The sequence below is a fragment of the Gekko japonicus genome, unplaced genomic scaffold (genome assembly GCF_001447785.1).
Source record: "Gekko japonicus isolate JY-2015 unplaced genomic scaffold, Gekko_japonicus_V1.1 scaffold3166, whole genome shotgun sequence".
Taxonomy (NCBI): Eukaryota; Metazoa; Chordata; class Lepidosauria; order Squamata; family Gekkonidae; genus Gekko; species Gekko japonicus.
This window is the reverse complement of record NW_015162570.1, coordinates 39944-61243: the sequence shown is the minus strand read 5'-3', so window position 1 is coordinate 61243 and position 21300 is coordinate 39944. Positions and strand designations below refer to the sequence as shown.

The following is a 21300-nucleotide window of genomic DNA, read 5'->3' as shown; positions in this document are numbered from 1 at the left end:
CCAGGTCTCGCAACAAACACACAGGAAACACGGCAAGGTTGAGCAAATGTGGAAAAACACCGTGGGAAAACCAGGGGTCGTTTCGAGGGGGAACGAGCCGGAACGGCGTTCCGGGAGTAACAAGCCCAGTAGGAGGGAACCCGGGCATGCTTGCCTGCCTGCCCTTTGTCAGGGGGCGTGGCATATGCAAATGACTTATGCAAAATAAGCTTCTGCACCTCTTTTTGTACAAAATGACCCCTGCTTAAAAGAAAACACACAATTCCAGTATACTGCTTTGTCTTCCTATATTCATTTAATTCATATACTTAGATATACAATGAAGACTATAGTGTTGCTTTGATGCTTGCGGTATCTCTTTTCGGAAAGCAAAACAGCCCACAATGTTGGCATTGACGACTGCTGCCTCTCTCGTCAGAGAGCAAGATCGTCCACAGCATCGAGTCCCGTCTGCATATTCGTCCCCGCAGCTGTGGACTTTTCTACAAGATCTATATCGTTCTTTAGGTTTTTGTTATCAACGTATTGTAATCAATAAGATACACTAGGGTCTTTATTGTGCATTTCAAGTATACGATTTAAACGAATATATGAAGACAAAGCAGTAGACCAGAACTGTGTGTTTTGTTTTAACAGGGTGTTTTTCCACGTTTGCTCAGCCTCCAGGTCTGGCCTGGAGATCTCCAGGCAATAGAGCTCAATTCCCCTGGAGAAAAATGGCTGCTTTAGAGAGTGAACTCTATGGCACTCCATCCTCCAGAAGTTCCTCCCTTCCCCAACCCCCCCCCCAAAAAAAAATCTCAAGATATTTCCCAACCCAGAGCTGGCAACCCCAGGTATGTTATACGCCAAACTCACCAGTTCCCCCAGAGACCTCATAAGGTTGCCAGCTCCAGGCTGGGAAACTCCTGGAGATTTGGGGGGGGTGGAGCCTGGGGAGGACAGGGACCTCAGTTGGGTACAATACCAGAGAGGGGCCCCCCCTCCAAAGCACATCCATTTTCTCCCGGGGAAACTGATCTCCGTAGTCCGGAGATGAGCTGTAATGCCAGGAGATCCCCAGGTCCCCCCTGGAGGCTGGCATCCCTGCTTCAGAACCTCACAAAATAGAGGAGTTGATTGTACCTCCTTTGGGAATCCCTTTCAAGGGGGGGGGGCTGGGCCATCACGGTGAGACATGCAGGGTAGGTTTGCTTCAATTGGTTCCCTCCCCCCCCATAGGAATGAATGCCAGTCATTCGTTTATGGGGATAAAATGGATGCAAGGCACACCACTGAAATATGACTATAGAACTGTTGCTACCTCTGCTAAAGCCAGGGGTCAAGCTAGGGATCACTGTGAGTTTTACACATGTGGGGTACCTGTTCATGCCTAGAACTAAAGCCGGGAGTAGGGTTTTTTGGTTTGGTTTTGTTCTCCAGAAGCAGAAATCATGCAGGCGGGGGTGGGTGGGGGTGGAATGCTCCCTCTAAGCTGTGGAGTCTTGTGAGCAACGATTCTGGCATTGAAGCTGTGAATGAGCAATTTAGCTCCTGTATAAATTAGTTCGCTCAGGAGCCCTCCTGTCTGAGCTAAGACCAAAATGCGTGAGCCGGAGGCTAAAAAACCCTGCGAGCTAGCTCACCCTAACTCAGCTTAGAGGGAACACTGCTCCGGAGCCCTCCTTCCTGAGCTAAGACCAAAATGCGTGAGCCGGAGGCTAAAAAACCCTGCGAGCTAGCTCACCCTAACTCAGCTTAGAGGGAACACTGCTCCGGAGCCCTCCTTCCTGAGCTAAGACCAAAATGCGTGAGCCGGAGGCTAAAAAACCCTGCGAGCTAGCTCACCCTAACTCAGCTTAGAGGGAACACTGCTCCGGAGCCCTCCTTCCTGAGCTAAGACCAAAATGCGTGAGCCGGAGGCTAAAAAACCCTGCGAGCTAGCTCACCCTAACTCAGCTTAGAGGGAACACTGCTCCGGAGCCCTCCTTCCTGAGCTAAGACCAAAATGCGTGAGCCGGAGGCTAAAAAACCCTGCGAGCTAGCTCACCCTAACTCAGCTTAGAGGGAACACTGCTCCGGAGCCCTCCTTCCTGAGCTAAGACCAAAATGCGTGAGCCGGAGGCTAAAAAACCCTGCGAGCTAGCTCACCCTAACTCAGCTTAGAGGGAACACCAGGCGGGACTACAACCTGCACCCCTTTCCCTTGCTGTACAGCACTCTGTTGCTTTGGGCCCTTTATCGTAGCCTGCAACACTTCCATTTACGGCTATGAGCCGGAAGGAGGCTTAAAGCTACAGACCCCCCCGGCAAGGGAGGGTAGAACGGAGGGTTTCGTTCCCCTTGGCATGGATTCAGTGTGGGTTTCCCCCCAAACAGCCTTCTCCCTCCCCCCCCGCCCCCAATTTAGACATAAGGGGTTGTACACACGTATGGAAACATGTGCCTCACATGTGTTCCTGCCCCACAGCGTCTGGGCTGAGGGCGCTGATCAACAGTCGTGTCCTAAATTGCAGGTCATTTAAAACTTAGCGGGAGCCGTGGGGAGCCGAGGCAGCCCCGGTCCGCAACAGCCCTGCTCCTTAAGCTGTCTAGTCCTGCCTTGGGTGGCTCCTTGTTCACCGGAGAGTGAAGAGGCAACCTTGAGTCCCAGATAAGAGGCACCAGGAGCCACCCTCAGCAGGTCTGGTCAGAAGCAAGTCTCGGGTTGCTCAGGAGGCCCTGCTGTCAGGAAGGGGCCCTAAGAACCGCAGCCTTGGTTGTCTGGCCCGTTGACTGATTCAGGCAGGTAGCTGGGTTGGTCTACAGCAACAGAACATGGTAGCCGTGTGGGTTGGAAGCAACACGCGCAAAAGTTTGAGTCCAGTGCAATGCTCCCTCTAAGCTGTAGAGTCTTGTCAGCAAAAATTCTACTTTGTGAGCGACCGGCATTAAAGCTGAGAGCGAGCGATTTGGCTCCTGCATCAATTAGTTCGCTCCGGAGCCCTCCTTCCTGAGCTAAGACAAAAATGTGTGAGCTGGAGTCTAAAATACTGTGAGCTCGCTCACACTAATTCAGCTTAGAGGGAACACTGGTCCAGGTGCACCTTTCAGACCAGCAAAGTTTTGTTCTGGGTACAAAGCGTTCATGTGCCATGCACACTTATGCACACTTGTGCATCCACACAAAAGCTTTATACCCAGGATTAAACGCTGTTGGTCTTAAAGGTGCCTCTGGATTCAAACTTTGTCCTGTTGGCAGTAGGTTTTAATTCACCTTCGCAACAACCTAAGGTTGTTCGATTTGCAACCATAAGTTCCACTGGTTGATTTCTAAAACAAGATTTACAGACATAAGTTCCACTGAGATTTGCAGCCATACGTTCCACTGAGACGTACCCCAGGACTATACCCAAAGACGTCCCCTCAGGTCTGCCAGCCGTTCTTCATAATTGCAATTTTGCGAGAACTACGGCGGTTAAAACACACCCGTGCACATGCTCAGAAGCTCTCTGCTACTTTTCACGTTTCAGAACTAAGTCCGAGTGAGACCTTGGCTCAAGCCTGTTGAACAGTTGGCAGACCGAGGCCAAAAACGACAGTCCTGCCACCAAGTCTGCCCTGCGGAGTAGGGAGAAGGAAGCTATAGCTCGGTGGTAGAGTCCCAGGGGGATCTGAACTCAGAGCACAGCCCCAAGTCTTTCCTTTAAAAATTAGAAATAGCCATGTCTCTTAAACGGGAAATAAAACCCCGTACCTCTTTGAGCGCTAGGCATAGGGCATATACCTGCCTTGCAAATTTCCACCCGGTTCTGAAACAGTTTCCATGCCTTGGGTTTCCTCCCCATAGTGTTACCCCGAGAACTGTAGCCTGGCAAGGGTGCGGAGAATCCTGCCATCCTCCGCCGAGAACGAACGGTTCTGCTACCTTTCCTAAGCTGTCAGTACTGATAACTCTGGGATGATCGGTTCCTGTAGGAGCCGTTATCGGAGCTGTCCCCTCTCAAGGGTGAATGCTCTCCCACCTGCTGGCTCATCTTCTTTCTTTTCTGTGTCTTATCACCCGCTTTTGGTCAGGAGGGAAGCCTGCCGGCATGGACGGTGGCATCATTGGCGCCGCATGAACTCATCCTCCCCCCCCTTCCCTCGTCTCCTCCCCCAAAACAGCAAGGATGGGCCTCAATACTCGAAAGTTTACTGTACTGTTGCAGCGAACGCATGGGTCTTTCTCTTCTCTTCCTCTCCCAAGGCTGTGACTGGAGGTGTCTTTCGCTCTCTGTCTCTCTCTGTCTCTGTGGCGTTTGTGGCTCCCCCCCCCCAAAGTCACAGTTTGGGTCTTCCCAACCCACCTTTCTTGCAGCTTGAATGCAACTTCTCTGTGCGCACCCCCCCCTCCCGCATCTCTGCTTCCTCCACCTGCATCTTGCGTACACTCCGTGGGGGCTCTTGGCAACATGGGCCAGCGGCCGCAAACCAGACCGTCAGCTTGCTTTGCCGTATGCACAACGCTGCACGCTCCCCCCCCACCACCCCCAGCCCAGCTTTTTGCATTGGGTTGGTTGGGAATGACAGTCAGATGGTACCAACAGCTTCCTTTGGGGGTGGGCGGGGGGAGAATCAAGTCAATATTATATATACATGTCGATGTGTACGCAAGGGTTTTTAAAAATCGGGGGTCCGTTTCCATTTTCTCCCCACCCCCCCTCGAGTAAAAGGCCTTTAGCATTTCCAGCATTTCTGTAATGTAAAAAAAAAAAGCCCGTTTAACTCAGGCCTGCGCAACTCTTGGGATTCTCATGAACGTGACTGCTTACCTCACACTGTCTGGCTACTTGATGCGGGTTTTCCCCCGCCACCCCCGGGGCGCCAACCTCCAGATGAGGCCTGAAGATATCCTGGAGTTACAACTGATCAGTCCTCCTAGAGAAAAGGGTTGCTTTAGAGAGCAGGCTGTATGGCATTATACCTGCCTGAGGTCTCTCTCTGTCCGAAAACCCCACCCTCACCAAGCGTCACCCCCAAATTTCCAGGAATTTCCCAACCTCGAGACGGCATAAAAGTATAAGGGAAGTCATGTTGGATCAAGCCAATGGCCCATTAAATCTAATACTCTGTCACACAGGGGCCAAAACCCAAGTGCCATCAGGGGGTCCACCAGTGGGGCCAGAACTCCAGAAGCCCTCCCACTGCTGCCCCCCCCAAGCACCAAGAAGACAGAGCATCACTGCCCCCAGACATAAGGACACAAGAGAAGCCAATGTTGGATCAGACCAGTGGCCCATCCAGTCCAACCCTCTGTGTCACACAGTGGCCAAAACCCAGGGGCCAGCAAGAGGTCCACCAGCAGGGCCAGAACTCCAGAAGCCCTCCCACTGTTGACCCCCCCAAGCACCAAGAAGACAGAGCATTACTGCCCCAGACATATGAACATAAGAGAGAAGCCATGTTGGAATCAGGCCAGTGATCCATCCAGTCCAACACTCTGTGGCACACAGTGGCCAAAACCCAGGGGCCATCAGGAGGTCCATCAGTGGGGCCAGGACTCCAGAAGCCCGCCCACTGTTGCCCCCTAAGCACCAAGAAGACAGAGCATTGCTGCCCCCAGACTTAAGGACATCAGAGAAGCCATGTTGGATCAGACCTGTGGCCCATCCAGTCCAACACTCTGTGTCACACAGTGGCCAAAACCCAAGTGCCATCAGAGGTCCACCAGTGGGGCCAGAACTCCAGAAGCCCTCCCACTGTGGCCCCCTAAGCACCAAGAAGACAGAGCATCCCTGCCCCAGACATAAGAACATAAGAGAAGCCATGTTGGAATCAGGCCAGTGGTCCATCCAGCCCAACACTCTGTGGCACACAGTGGCCAAAACCCAGGGCCCATCAGGAGGTCCAGCAGCGGGGCCAGAACTCCAGAAGCCCTCCCACTGTTGCCCCCCCAAGCACCAAGAAGACAGAGCATCACTTGCCCCAGACAGAGTGTTCCATCTATACCTTGTGGCTAATAGCCGCTGATGGACCTCTGCTCCATAGGTTTATCCAAGGTCCTCTCAAAGCTGTCTGTGCTTGTCGCCACCACCACTTCCTTCAGCAAGCCTATTTAAAGAGGGAAACGGGAGAAAGTTTTATAGGTGTTTTTTTAAAAAAAAAAAATCTGTTACTGGCTGGTTTCCCTCATGATAGCAATGATTTCGGTGACTGTGTGAAATTTTTCCTTTCGGTTTCACCAGAAAGTCACCCAACTTGTCCGTCCGTGAGGGGGACAGCTGACAGCTGGCAGGACTTGCAGAGCCGGCCGCTGTCTCTGCCTTTTCTGCTTCCCCCCCTTCCCTTGATCCTGCAAGAAGTGTGTGGTGCGGAGGCTATGTGTCAGGTTGCCAACCTCCAGGTGACACCTGGAGATCCCCCACCATGACAACTGGTTTCCAGACGACCAAGCTCAGTTCCCCTGGAGGAAACTGCTGCTCTGGAGCGTAGATTCTATGGCATGATACCCGGCTGAGGTCCCTCCCCAGTCTCCCCTCCCATTTCTCCAGGAATCTCCCAACCTGGAGCTGGCAACCCTACCTGTGTGCTGGACCTTGGCCCTGGCTCGCTGGGCCCTGCCGCATTTCTGCTTTGGCAGGTCTCCCTGTCGGCCACCAAGCTGAATACAGACCACCCGTTTTGAACCGTGGCCTGCCAGGGGGCTTGGCCACACCCACACAGGTGGCGAAACGAGGAAGCGAACAGACTGCCGTGGGTGGCCAGCAAGCCGCCTTCAGCTTGTGGGGGTCATGACTGAGCAATGCACCCTCTAAGCCGTAGAGTCTTGTGAGCAAAAAGTCTACTTTGTAAGCTCCTGGCTACTATTTGGCTACTGCGTACATTAGTTTGCTCTGGAGCCCTCCTTCCTGAGCTAAGACAAAAAAGGTGTGAGCTGGAGGCTGAAAAACTGTGGGCTAGTTCTCACTCACTAGCAGAGGTCCATCAGTGGCTATTATGAGCTGGAGGCTGAAAAACTGTGGGCTAGTTCTGTTGCACTTGCAGCATTTCTCCAGGAATCTCCCGCCACGAGGTATAGATAGGAACTGTCGGTCTGGGGCAAGGGATGCTCTGTATTCTTGGTGCTTGGGGGGAGGGGGCAACAGTGGGGGGGCTTCTGGTGTCCTGGCCCCACTGGTGGACCTCCTGAGGGCCCCTGGTATTTTTGGCCACTGTGCGACACAGAGTGTTGGACTGGATGGGCCACTGGCCTGATCCAGCACTGGCTTCTCTCCTGTTCTTACGTAACTCAGCTTAGAAGGAACGCTGGTCATGATTTGTGCAGGTTGCCAGCTCCACATTGGGAAATCTTTGGAGATTTGGGGGGGGTGAGCATTGGGGAAAGTGGGGTTTCTGGAGGGCATGGAGCTCAGAGAGCCAGTTTGGTGTAGTGGTTTAGGAGCACAGACTCTAATCTGGGAGAACTGGGTTTGATTCCCCACTCCTCCACGTGCAGTTGCTGGTGTGACCTTGGGTCAGTCACAAGTTCTCTCAGAGCTGTTCTCTCACGAGCAGTCCTCGAAAGAGCTCTCCCAGCCCCACCTACCTTACGCAGTGTCTGTTGTGGGCAGGGGAAGGGCTCTTCTGGTGTTCTTCTCAGGGGAAGGCCTCGGCCTCTCTGCCCTGTTGCTGGCCCTCCAGAGGGACTGGCTGGCCCCTGTGTGAGACGGGAGGGTGGACTAGAGGGACCCTCGCTGGTCTGACCCAGCAGGGCTCTTCTGAGGTTCTGATGAAGGCCTCACCTCTCTGCCCTGGTGTTTGCCCTCCAGAGGGACTGCTTGGCCCCTGTGGGAAAGGGGAAATGGTGATATTAGACACTAATCAAAAGAATTAATATTTTGATTATCAAAATAACAACACCTGACCTGAATAGCCCTGGCCAGGCCTCCTGAAATGCCAAACTCCACCACCCCCGCCCGCTTGCCCCACCGCTCTTTTGGGAACCTGCCCCAGTATTTCTGCCACCCAGGCATGTCTCTCAACGTTCCTGGGTTTTCTTTGTTCACATCCTCTCTCAAGCCTTCCTCTCCAGTTGATCATTCCCACCAGCATGGCTCTTCTGTAGCAGGGACTCCTTTGCATATTAGGCAACACGCCCCTAATGTGGCCCATCTTCCAAGAGCTTATGGTAACCCCCCCCCCCCAAGAAGAGCTCTGTGAGCTCTTGGAGGATTGGCTCCATTAGGGGGTGTGTCGCCTAATATGCAAAGGAGTCCCTGCTACAGAAAGAGCCCTGCACCACCCCCCTTTTGATAAAGAAGCTGAACTGTGGTCTCTGTGTCGTCCACCCACTCCAAAAGCATGACGTGGCATGAAGGCATAAGTGCGCTGAATGCATGCAACTGCTTGTGAGCATGATCCTCACTCCCTCTGTTGCAGACTGAGCATGCAGCCTTGTCCACATTCTCCATCGCCGACTTTCTGGGCACTGGCCAAGCGGAGCTACACCGAGAGAAGAAGTGTGGCTCAAGAGCCAATTTGGTGTGGTGGTTAAGTGTGCGGACTCTAATCTGGGAGAACCGGGTTTGATCCCCCACTCCTCCACTTGCACCTGCTGGATGACCAGGAGGAGGAGGAGATTGGATTTATACCCCGCCCTTCACTTGGAGTCTCAGAGCGGTTTACAAACTCCTTTCCCTTCCCCTCCCCACAACAGACACCCTGTGAGGTGGGTGGGGCTGAGAGAGCTCTGACACAAACTGCTCTTTTTCAAGGACAGCTGTGCCAGAGCTTGTGACTGACCAAAGGTCACATCAGCAGGTGCAAGTGGAGGAGTGGGGAATCAAACCCGGTTCTCCCAGATTAGAGTCCGCACACTTAACCACTACACCAAACTGGCTCTCAAGAAGATAAGAGCTGTCCTTGAAAAAAGAGCAGTTTCTGTCAGAGCTCTCTCAGCCCCACCTACTTACAGGCACTGTTCCCTCTAAGCTGTGGAGTCTCGTGAGCAAAAATTCTACTCTGTGAGCGACTGGCATTAAAGTTGTGAGTGAGCACTTTGGCTACTACCTAAGTTAGTTTGCCCTGGAGCCATCCTTCCTGAGCTAGGACAAAAATGTGTGAGCCGGAGGCTAAAAAACTGTGAGCTAGCTCACACTAACTCAGCTTAGAGGGAACACTGCTCACAGGGTGTCTGTTGTGGGGAGAGGAAGGGAGAGGAGTTTGTGAGCCGCTCTGAGACACTTTAGGGTAGTGAAGGGCAGGGTATAAATCCAATCTCCTCTTCTTCTTCTTCCATGTCAAAGCCCACCAGGAATGGTTAGCTGCTAAGATCTATGCTAGGAGCAAGGTGCCCTGGGATTTCTACCCACAAAACATTGCAGGAGGAGACTGAGGCTAGAGTGGCAGCCACAACACGGCTGGTTTATCTATCTATCTGATGACTTATGGGTTTCCAAGGCAAAAGAGTTGTTTGCCATTGCCTCAGGCCTGTAGCCAGGCTTTTGCAGCTTGTGGGGCAACTTATTTTCTGGTGGGGCTGAAGTTCTCAGAGTAGAAAGAAAAGCCATTTAGCCAATGGATAACTGTTCCCAGGATAGATCTCTAACTTGCAAGCTGTCAGCCATGTTAGATGACAGTTCTCAGCTGCTGCAAGTTAATCAGTTCTGCCAGACTAAGAAACCATTCTGAGAACAAGCTGGCAGGTGGGGGGTGAGGAATTCTATAGCCAAGAAAGCGAACGTTTAGACAGAAATACTCTCTTAAAGGAGACCTCTTTCTTGACACAGAGTTAGAAGGGATCCTAGAGGTCACCTACTCCAACCTCCTTGCTCAGTGCAGGAATTAGTCAGTTACAGTACCCCACTCTGCTTAAAGGAGCATGCGCTTTAACAAAATGTTTTAAAATGATTGAAAAAAGCCTTTACAGGAGAAAATCTTGTGGGGCTGTGCCTTTAAGGAAGGGGGCGGAGCCCCCCAAAGCCCCACCGTAGCTACGGGCCTGCATTGCCTGCCTCTGCATCACGGCCCTGGTATTCCTGTGTGGTTTCCCATCCAAATGCTGACCAGGGCTGACTCTGCTTAGCCTCACGGGATCAGGCTAGCCTCTGCTGTTGAGGCCAGGGCACATTTACTTTGAGCTCCGTTCCCTGAATCTTCCCTGAACTATGCTGCAAATATTCAAAACAATGTTCTGAAGCCGGCAAAACGGCTGGTTGCTTCCCTGGTCACCGTGCATTGAGTGAGCTGCTATTGTGTTCTAAGCAGTGAGTCGACTGGGAAGCAGGGATGCCGGCTTCCAAGTGGGACTTGAGGATCCCCCGGAATTCCAGCTCCTCTCCAGACTGCAGAGATCAGTTCCCCCTGGAGGAAATGGCTGCTTTGGAGGGGGGACTCTGTGGCCTTGTGCCCCACTGAGGGCCCTGCCCTCCCCAGGTTCCACCCCCAAATCCCCAGGAGTTTCCCAACTTGGATCTGGCAACCTTACACACACGCCCCAGCCCATGTTGGTGACCAGGGTGTACCTGGCAACCCTGACGGGGAGAAACTCAATTAAATTTAAAAGGCCTGCATAAATTCCTGTTACCAGCCCAGAGGCCAAAGGCCCAGCAAGACGGGTGGGAGAGAAAACAGTAGGAAAGCACGAGAGGGCATGCGTTTGTTTGTTTTTTTAAAGGATGTTCCTCAAAATCCAGAAACACACAGGATCTTTGTCACCGAGGAGATAAGCACACAGATGAGGGGGAAGTCGCGCCTCTTTGCCATTCTCTCCTTTTCTTTACATTCATTTCCATTTCCACAGCCTGCCACTCGGCAGAAACCACCAGCGTTTCCCGCCACCTAGAACCCATGGCATCACCACCAACCCTCACACACACACCCCTTTGAACCATTCACCCCTTTTCATCCTGTCCATTGACTGGTCTCCTCGTTCCTCTTCCTTGTTTCCTTCTCCATGGCTGAGGAGGGCTCCTTTAGACCTCCCCCCTCCCCCAAACAATCTCCAGCAAGAATGGTCAGGAATGGTTCGGAGCATCCCATTTAGAGTCAGGCCCGTGGGAAAGGGAGACGGCTCCTCTCGTCAATACCAAACACTGTGGTGAAGGGGCTAGGCAGGAGGGCCAGCTCTCAACACAGACTTGCTTCTCGACTAGGGTTGCCTTGAAGATCTCCCCAAATCACAGCTGCTCTCCAGACCCCAGTTCCCGTGGAGAAAATGGCTGCTTTTGAGGGTGGACTCTGTGGCATTATAGCCCACTGATGTACTTCCCTCTCCAAACCCTGCCCACCCCAAGCTCCAACCCTAAATCACTATCTCCAGGAATTTCCCAGCCCGGAGTTGGCAACCCTCATCGGTTTGAGCCTTTGGCTTTAGAATGCCATAGCCAATGGGGGAGGGTTGCCAGTCTACAGATAGCAGAAATCCAACAACAACATCTGTGACAAAAATAATGAAGAATCAATAAAGATCTGTTGCGAAATCATTTACTGTGGTAATTCTGTCGAAAATTCTCTTCTAACTAACGAATGCTGCACAATGTAAACAATTCGTTTCACAATATTTGCTTTATCTGAGCATGTAGCAATCATAGAATCATAGAATGTTAGAGTTGGAAGGGACCTTGCAGGTCATCTAGTCCAACCCCCTGCACTCTGCAGCAGCATAGCCGAAAGAGAGCCCTACACGGTCGTCCAGCCTCCGCTTCGAAACGTCCAGCGAAGGAGCATCCACCCCCTTCCGAGGCAGACTGTTCCACTGCTCAACCACTCTTATAGTTAGGAAGTTTTCCTTGATATTCAGCCGGTAATGACTCCCTTGTAATTTCCACCCATTAGATCTAGTCCATTAATAATAAGTCCTCAATCTGCAAACTTATTTTGCAGCACAGAAAGTGGACCTGGCGCAGAATAGAGCGGAACTACCACCTCCCGTGATCTGGACACAGTGCTTCTGTTAATGCATCCTAAGATTGCATTAGCATTCTTCACAGCCACATCGCACTGCAGGCTCATGTTTAGCTTGTGATCAACCAGAACACCCAGATCCCTTTCACATGTGCTGCTTTCAAGCCAAGTCCCTCCCATTCTATATCTATGCCTTCGATTTTTTGTACCTAAGTGTAGGATTTTGCACTTACCTCTATTGAAATTCATTTTATTTGTCTCAGCCCACTGTTCCAGCCTATCTAGACCATTTTGAATCCTGAGTCTGTCTTCTTCAGAATTAGCAATCCCACCTAACCTCGTGTCATCTGCAAATTTGATAAGCATCCCCTCTATGTCACAATTCTTATCAATTACTACTTATCAACTCTTGAAGGAAACATTCCTTGTTGACTCTCTAGTAACAGAACCCACTCAGATAAAGCAATTCTTGTGGAACGGATTTGTTTAGCGTGTAGCAATCACAGTTCTTATCAATTACTACTGATCAACTCTTGAAGGAAACATTCCAAGTTGACTCTCTAATAACAGAACCCAAGGCCTTCATTATTTTTGTCACGGATGTTGTTGTTGGATTTCCACTTCCTCCCGTGATCTCTCATTTTTGGAATCTCCAGGTAGCACCTGGAGATCTCCCGCTATTTCAATTGATCTCCAGGTGACTAAGATCAGTTTCCCGTGGAGAAAGTGGCTGCTTTGGAGGGGGGACTCTGTGGCCTTGTGCCCTGGTGAGGCCCCGCCCCACCTCAAACTTCCCCTTCCCCAGGCTCCACCCCCAAAAGCTCCAGGCCTTTCCCAACCCAGAGCTGGCAATCCTACAATGGGGAAGAGGTGCTCTGTTGTCAGAATCGGAAACTCTGAACAAGACAGGGGAAGTACGAAGAACCTGCTTAGCTAGTTCACAAGCCTGAATTTGAGCGGTTCCCTTTGTAAGCCCTCAAAAGTGGACAGGAACCTAGTTTAGAAGCGGCACGCCAGATTTGCAGGGACGAAATCCAAGAACGACCCCTACCACCTCCATTAAAAGCTCTTTATGTCGACACCACAGGTTTTTACTGATTTAATAGTCATTCTGCCCAGGGGATTCTGGGAACTGTAGTACTTGAAGAGGGGACCTAGATGTCTCTGGCAGAAGACTGAGCCATCCCAACGGAGCTGTGTTTCCCAGGATTCTTTGGGGGGAAGCTATGACAGTGAAAAGCAGTATAGATGGGCCTTTAATTAGGGCTAGGGACTTTACGCATGGGAGAGATCGGATCCCCAGAGAGCCATTTCCAACATCTGGCCTGCCGTGCCTTACGCCTAGTGGGCTGCAGCGAAGGGACGGTTGGGTGGCCGGGCCTCTGAGTCCTCCTATCCCAGCTCCTCAGTCTTGAGTGACCCAGGATGGAAGAGGAGGAAGAGCTAGCAGGCCCCCACATCTGTGGCTCGGCAACGGCTTCGGCCACCACGAGTCTACTCTCATCTCCTCTCTTCTCCTTCCTCCCGGCCTCCCCTGCAGATCCGCGTAGTGAAAGCGTTCCGTAGCTCCCTCTACGAAGGGCTGGAGAAGCCGGACACGAAGACCTCCATCCATAACTTCATGACGACGCCCGAGTTCTTGATCAACGACTACATCCATAACATCCCCCTCATCGACGATACGGACGTGGAGGAGAGCGAGGCCCCCCCAAGACGGCGATTCCGGGCCAGCCCCCCACCATCGCCCAACAAGAACAACAACGCCATCGACAGCGGCATCTACCTGAGCACCGATGCCAGCAAGACACCTACCTCCTCGTCCAGCCCGGTTAGCCCGCTCCACAGCATGGAAACATCCCTTTAACACTACCCTGGCCACGCGACGGGTCGAAATGACTTTGTGCACCACATCAGGGGTGTCCAAGGGCCTTCCTTGGAGTTCAGGACTAGCCGAGTGATGAGTCGGGAAGGAGAGCAAGCAGGGGACGGGAAGTTTCTCCTCTTGCCACCGGAGATTTTGTTTCCCTCCCCTCTTGGCGGGGTGGAGATGGACCAGGTTGGCTCAGGCGAACCAAGAAGACGCAACGAAAAGTGTGAGAGAGCATACTGTGGAGGGGGGGGACAAGATGAGGTGTCTTCAGAGTCACCCGCGAGGGGGTGGGCTGAGTCCTGGAGGGTGTACAGGAAAAACCACCCATTTTCTCTAGTCTGTTCTTTGTTTCTCTTTGGACACGAAACACAGCCACTGAACCCACCAGGATCCCCCCGTTTGGGGGTCGCTTCGATTTATTTCTGGGGACCTCTTTTCATTTGGGTTTCTTTTTGGTTTTGTTTTGTTTTTTCTTTCCAAAGTTTAAAAAAGGAACTATATTTGCACCACGAAAAAAAGAAGAAGAAAAAAAAAGGAAAAAAAGAGGAATAATCTAGACATCTATTATCCTAAATATATATATATGATACCAACTGACAGATGTATTAACGGACCTTCTGACCATACGCATGCCTGTTATCAACTCCCCCTTTTTCTCCTTACCCCACCTCCCCTGATGGGATTTCGGTCTGGGGGCAATTTTGTTTTTGCTTTTTTTAAACAGAAAAAACCATTGCTTGCTGTAGCTTGTATTTATACTGAGGTTTGCCAGGAAAGGGAGGATCTCCAATCGGGAGAGAGAACAGACTGAGTAACTGCTGAGTAACCGAGAGATTAAAGCCCTGCACGGACCCCTTAGATACTGAGTGACTGACATTAGGGTCCGGCTGCAGCGGTCTTTTCAGGCAATTGTCCAGAAATAGGGAGCAAAAACGGGGCCCCGGGTAGAGGGGGCACCGCCCCCTCAAGAGCTCGCAATCCAAATGCTTCCTACACCTGGTAATTTTAACCAGCTTCCTAGAAATCGCAGAGCAAGGGAGAATGCTGGGGCGGTGGTAGGGGTAAAGCCGGGACTTTTTTGTTTACACCTGGGGGGAAAGAAAGCGACTCCATTCCCAAATCATCGGATAATCAGGTTCCTACGTAACAGCCGAGAAGCCGTCTAGTCTGTACGGTGCCATACAGAATCTGGGAATCTAGCTGAAAAGCTGCCTGTCATTCCCCAAACCAAGCGATAGGTTTCTAGCCCTCAAGACTATGGGGAAACACAGCGAAACATGAAGGCAACTGTAGAAGGCCATGTTTTCCAGAGACTGACATCCAGTAGTTAGGAATAGTCCCTCCTGCCGTCCGCTCAATCTGAAAAGGTAGATTTGGATTCAGCCACATCCTGGAGTTCACTTATTCCCCCCACACCTCCTGACCCATTTCTTTTGCTCAGTTGGGGAGGACTGTAGGCTACCTACCGAAGGAACGCACAGATTCCCAGCTGGGCTTATTGGCTCGGAAAGAAGCCGTCACCTTTGAAGGGAGACTCGTCCTTGTGTCTCTTTGTCACTCGATCTCCACATTTTTCCCCCCCCCCCCCCCGCCACATTACTATACCAGCTGAAAACTTAAACATATTTCAGCTTAAGAAATGTCCACCATCGGGGAAGATGCAGAGTGAAACTTGGTGGCCACAGTGGCTTTGCTTGGGTCGCCACCCTCCAGGTGGGGCCTTGAGACCCCCCAGAGTTACAACTGATCTCCAGACGACAGAGATCAGGTCTCCCCCAGGGGACATGGCTGCTTTGGACGGTGATCTCCGTGGCATTGTAACCCACGGGGGTTCCTCCCCCCTCAAACTCCCCCCCCCTCCCCGGCCACCACCTTCAAATCTCCAAGAATTTCCCAACCTCTACTTGGAAACCCTACGGCTTTCCCATGAGGCGAGACAAAGCAGAGACCCTTTAAGGCATTATTAAGAGCGTCAAGCGAGGCAGATCTGACCCACGGGGCCCGATCCACCAGGGTTTCCTCCTGCACGGGCCTCAGTCAAGATGGGCACGGCATAACTCTGCTTTTGTGCAGTCTGCCCCCCCCCCCCAATTTAACTAAACTGGCTCATGAAAGCGTCGAGCTGGATTGTGCCCCGTGTCAGTTTGCAGGAAGGGAGTGGGTGCCGTTGGTATTCCCTGCCTCATGCACCAAAATGGGGGAAGGACTTCAGAGATTGCAAAACTTCCCGTGACACTTTCTTTGTAGTGTTCGGATATGGCGGTCAGATCGCTTCTGGGGGGGGGGCGTGGAGGGCAATAGAGACACCAGAAGAGAAGATTTAATTGATTTACACCCCACCTTTCCTTCAAGGAGCACAGGATAACCCCCAGGTGGCTACCCGGTGAGCTGGGCTTGACCGGGACGAGAATGCCAGCAAGGCTGAGCAAAGATGTGAATTCAGGACTCCCCTGCACACCACCTCCCACGTTACGACAACTCTCCCCTAAAGCCCTGCTCCTTTGAGGATTAGCCATCTAAGGCGTTAGGAGAAAGTCAAGAGGGAGAGAGAGAACGGCTGAGTTTTCGGCCTCACGAAAACGCCTCCTCCCCTCCACCGGTTAACCCCGTTCGTTCCCCTCCCCAAACCACCCCAAACACGACACGGCACCGGGTTCCCATCAGGAAGAACCTGCGAGAAGTCCCCATGTGCCTCTGGCTGGGAGCTGAAAGGAAGCGGGACGGGAGAGGCAGAGGCCTCGCCGTGGCCAGGAGCGTTGGGTAGCCTGGGCTTCGTCGGGGCCGAAGCCTTGGGAGACGCTTTCCGGAGCCCCAGAGCTCAGGACCGCACACATCCAGAGGCCACCAAAGAACTCTTCCACGGATCTGTCCCACGTACTCAGAAGGGAGCAGGGCTTAGTGGGGGGGGGGGACAGGCCAGACTGCAGAATGGAATCAACCGTCACACACACACACCCACACACACACACGCAGCCTTGGCATCCCCCGCATATCAAACCAAGGCTAAGGGGCCCCCAGTATTTCGCAGCCGCGGGACCAGCTCTGGTTTTCCCGTGGGCAAACCTGCTCGAAAATACCAGCTGCAGCATGATCAGAAAAGCCATCCCTTCCTCGGAAGGGCAAACGCCAAGCCCATCTGTAACGCTCTTTTGCCGCCATCTTTTCTTTCCGAGAAAAAAAACAAACACACACACACGACAAAATGGGGGAGAAAACGACGATGACAAATCCTTTCCCCTCATCCGAGTGTCGGACGAAGAAGGGGGGGTAAAATAAAATCCAAAATCTTTTAAGTGTTTAATTTTCGAGGAAAGGGAAACGGGGCAAAGGAGAACCCTCTCCGTCTCGGCTTATTTTCATTCAATATTGTAGATAACTATTGATAGAATCAGAATATTCTATATATATTTAAAAAAAAGTTCAAAAAAAAAAAGAAAGAGAGCAAGAGAGCGAAAGGTCACTTTGCTGCTGTACAAATCCGCCAGCCGTTTAACCAGTGAGTTCTGCTATTTCACACAACGATTTGGGGAGGAGAGGGCATTCCTTCCTGCGAAGGGGTGGTGGTGGGGAGAGTCTCTTCCTGTTGGGGATATTTTTTTCTAAACCATATTTAAAAAAAAGGTAGAGGATGAAGGCTTTTTCTAAAAAAAAAATAATAAATAAGTTTGAAAAGCGCTTGTATGTTTGTCCAAATGGGAGGAACCGCACCACCCAGCATCACAAATGCATCCGGATCTGGTAAAATGGTTTTCAATGGAACTCGGTTATTCTTTTTTCAAACAAACAAACAAAATGCTGGCTACGACCAAAGCCGTATTTGGTGGGAGATTAAAAGGGTATAAATCAAAGTCGGTTCCTGTTAGGGACCGTCTATAATGTGTACTGCATTTCCTTTATGACCAACCCTGGGAATCTCTCTCCTGATGGCGTCGGATCTCGGGAAGCTAAGCTGGCTAGTAGTTGGGTGGGGGACCTCCAAGGAATACCAGGGTTGTGACAGATCGAGATCACCTTAAAGACTAACGCAATTTGTGACGGGAGGAGCTTTCGTGAGTCATAGAATCATAGAACGTTAGAGTTGGAAGGGACCTTGCAGGGCATCTAGTCCAACCCCCTGCACTCTGCAGGAGCACAGCCGAAAGATAGCCCTCCAACATACCCGAAAGATGGCCGTCCAGCCTCTGCTTAAAAACGTCCAGCGAAGGAGCATCCACCACCTCCCGAGGCAGACTGCTCCACTGCTCAACCACTCTTACAGTTGGGAAGTTTCTCCTGATATTTAGCCGTTAACGACTCCCTTGTCATTTCCACCCATTAGATCTAGTCTTGCAATCCGGAGCAAGAGAGAATAGATCTGCTCCATCTTCCACATGACAGCCCTTCAGATACTTGAAGACTGCAATCGTGTCCCCTCTAAGCCTTCTCTTTCCCAGGCTAAACAGACCCGACTCTTTCAACCTTCCCCCATAAGACTTGGATTCCAACCCTCTCACCCTCCTGGTTGCCCTCTTCTGGAAACCGCTCACTTCTTCAGATACCAAAGAGCAAGGGTCCAGTTAGCACCTTCAAGAGTACCACAATTTGTGGCAGGGGAGGAGCTTTCGTGAGTCACCGGCTCACTTCTTCAGATACCAAGGGCTGTGATGCGGAAGCAAGGCGATGGCAAACCACCACTGAACATCTGTTGCCTTGAAAACCCTACCGGGGTGACAAACGTCAGCTGTGACTTGACGGCACAAAAAAACACAAAACAAACCCTCTCTGTTTAATGTGTGACACTTTGTAGATTGTCTTTTAGGCTGACGGATCAGGAGAAGGGGGCACATGGTTGGTGAGTTGCCTCCTTCCCAAAGCAGGAGGCCATTCAAAACACGCATACAAACACACACCACAAGGCAAGGATGCTCCGGTCTGCATTCATCGCCACTGTGGAGGTGGAGGCATAGGCACCCGCAGCGCCGCTTCCGCATCCGTTTCCTGTGCATTTTGTTCCCGCCATTGCCATTTCCCCTGCGTTCTCCCCAGCCGCCAGAGAGCTTTTAAATAAGATCAGTCATTGTGCCCTGACCTGGACGGCCCAGGCAAGCCCGATCTCGTCAGATCTCGGTAGCTAAGCGGGGCCGACTCTGGCAAGTACTCCTTGGAATACCAGCAGTCGGGAGATGGAGGCAGGCTTTACTCAGCCACCTTTGAGTATCCTCGACGTTTGGGGAACTGCAGAGTAGGCAAAAGGCCCTGGGAGGCAAAAGGCCCTGCATTTCTCTACTGTTTCTCTGTAATGGATGAATCCATAAGGTTATTTTTTCCATCTGATTTAGCACCTCTGCAGGTGTCTTCCTATTTGATACTCTGCCAAATTTCAGGCTCTTGTCTTATCAACAGTGGGAGGGCTTCTAGTGTCCTGGCCCTCAGCCCCACCTCCCTCACAGGGTGTCTGTTGTGGGGAGGGGAAGAGAAAGGAGTTTGCAAGCTGCTCTGAGACTCCTTTGGGTAGTGAATCCAATGTCCTCCTCCTTCTTCTTGGTGTATGTTTTGGGGAGAGAGGGGGGAAGGTGATTGTAAGCAGCTCTGAGACTCCTTTGGGGAGTGAATCCAATGTCCTCCTCAGGAAGTTTCTCCTGATATTTAGCCAGTAATGACTCCCTTGTAATTTCCACCCATTAGATCTAGTCTTGCAATCCGGAGCCATAGATCTGCTCCATCTTCTACATGACAGCCCTTCAGATACTTGAAGACTGCAATCCTGTCCCCTCTAAGCCTTCTCTTTCTGGCCACTGTGTGACAGACTGTTGGACTGGATGGGCCACTGGCCTGATCCGACATTGGCTTCTCTCTTATGGCTGTGAGAGGGAAATGGTGCCAAAGCAGGTGGGCCCCTGTTGTGCAAGACGATGCACACCTTTCCGTCCAGACAGTACGACAGTGCGATTGGACTGCGGTGCTTCCAAAAGGGATCGGAGCAAAACCAGCTTGAGAAAGAGCGTACGGAGAATGGGGAAAGGATGATTACGACACATCACGCAGATGTCCCTGCAATCCAAAATGCTACGGGTTGGAAACCAAGGTGGGCAAAACGTTCTGTGCAGAAGCCAGCCTCAATGGAACGGGTTCTCCGCTGACTTCCAATCCAAAGCGGGTAGGGAATGCACCACAAAATTGCCAAGCCTTAGAATGGCTACAGTACTCTGCGTCCACAGAGTGCACAAATGCCGTCGACCGCACCCCTCTCTGAATGCACCTTGCGAGCAGTGTTCCCTCTAAGCTGAGTGTGAGCTAGTTCACTGTTTTTCAGCCTCCGGCTCACACATTCTTGTCTTAGCTCGGGAAGGAGGGCTCCAGGGTGAACTAATTGATGCAGCAGCCTAATTGCTCACTCACAGCTTTAATGCCAGGAGCCCACAAAGTAGAATTTTTGCTCACGAGACTCCACTGCTTAGAGGGAGCATTGCTTGGGAGATGTGCCATCTGGTGCTGAGACCGAGGATTTGGGGCTGAAGAGATGTAGGCAGGCCGGGTGGGGGCAGAGGCAGAACTACACTAACATGTAGTTAGTGAGCTTCCCGCTCACTAGCCTGGAGGCCAAAGCACCTGGAAGCCTGTAGACATCCCGCAATGCACACAGGAGCAAAGGCTCTCCCATCTCTCGTCCAACCCTCTGCACAAGGCAGGGGATTCACAAATACCTCCTCCCCCACACACACACACACAGTGACCCCTGCACGCCCACAAGATGTCAAAGGGGCGACCAGCATTCCCCTGGGCGTGGAAGAAAGGGCCAGAAGAACGAAGCACTGATCATGCAAGCCTCCCTGCCCTCCCTCTCGTGCTCTGCCTCAGTTCACAGAATCCGCATGGCTGTCCGAGGGCCACCTAGCTGCTGTTTGAAAACCTCCCAAGGAGAGCCCATTACATCCCGAGGAAGCCTGTCCCACTCGCTCTGTCAGGAAGTTCTTCCTCATGTTTAGCCGAAAACCCTTCTGATTGAATTGCAGCCCGTTTGGTTCCGGTCCGGCCTCCTGGGGCAACAGCAAACAACTCTGCACCACCCGCTGTGGGACAGCCCTTCAAGGACGAAGGGCCAGCTTGATGTCGTGGTTAAGTGCACGGACTCTAATCTGGGAGAACCGGGTTTGCATCCCCACTCCTCCACTTGCACCTGGCTGGATGACCTTGGACAAGCCATAGTTCTGATAAAAGCTGTTCTTGAAAAAGAGCAGTTTCTGTCAGAGCTCTCTCAGCCCCACCCGCCTCACAGGGTGTCTGTCATGGGATGGGGAAGGGAAAGGATTTTGTAAGCCACTCTGAGACTCTGAGTGAAGGGCAGGGTAGAAATCCAATCTCTTCCTCTTCTACCTGCACAAAGTCCTTCCGGCCTCGGGCCCACGCATCTGCAGGGCCCACTCTCCTACTACGTTCCACCGAGTGAGCATCACTCATTGTCCAGCTCATGGTGAGTACCAACATTTGCCTCCCAGCCCTATAACCCCCATGGCCGGCATCAGGGCTATTTTTGGGCAGGAACGCACAGGAACGGAGTTCCGGCTGGCTCCCGAGTTGGCCACGCCCAGCAGGAACTCATTAGCATAATAGGCCACACCCAACAGCAG

At 51.9% G+C, this 21300-nt stretch overlaps 1 protein-coding gene across 1 annotated transcript in view; it reads left to right on the top strand.

Annotated features, from left to right (window-relative positions):
* LOC107106293 (plasma membrane calcium-transporting ATPase 3-like) overlaps positions 1–13775 on the top strand; it is a 126056-nt gene extending 112281 nt beyond the window's left edge. Inside the window, 1 exon segment of the mRNA XM_015406421.1 lies at positions 13364–13775. Coding sequence (XP_015261907.1) covers positions 13364–13687 — 324 coding nt within the window. The 3' untranslated portion in view covers positions 13688–13775.
* Positions 13776–21300: the final 7525 nt, after the last annotated feature.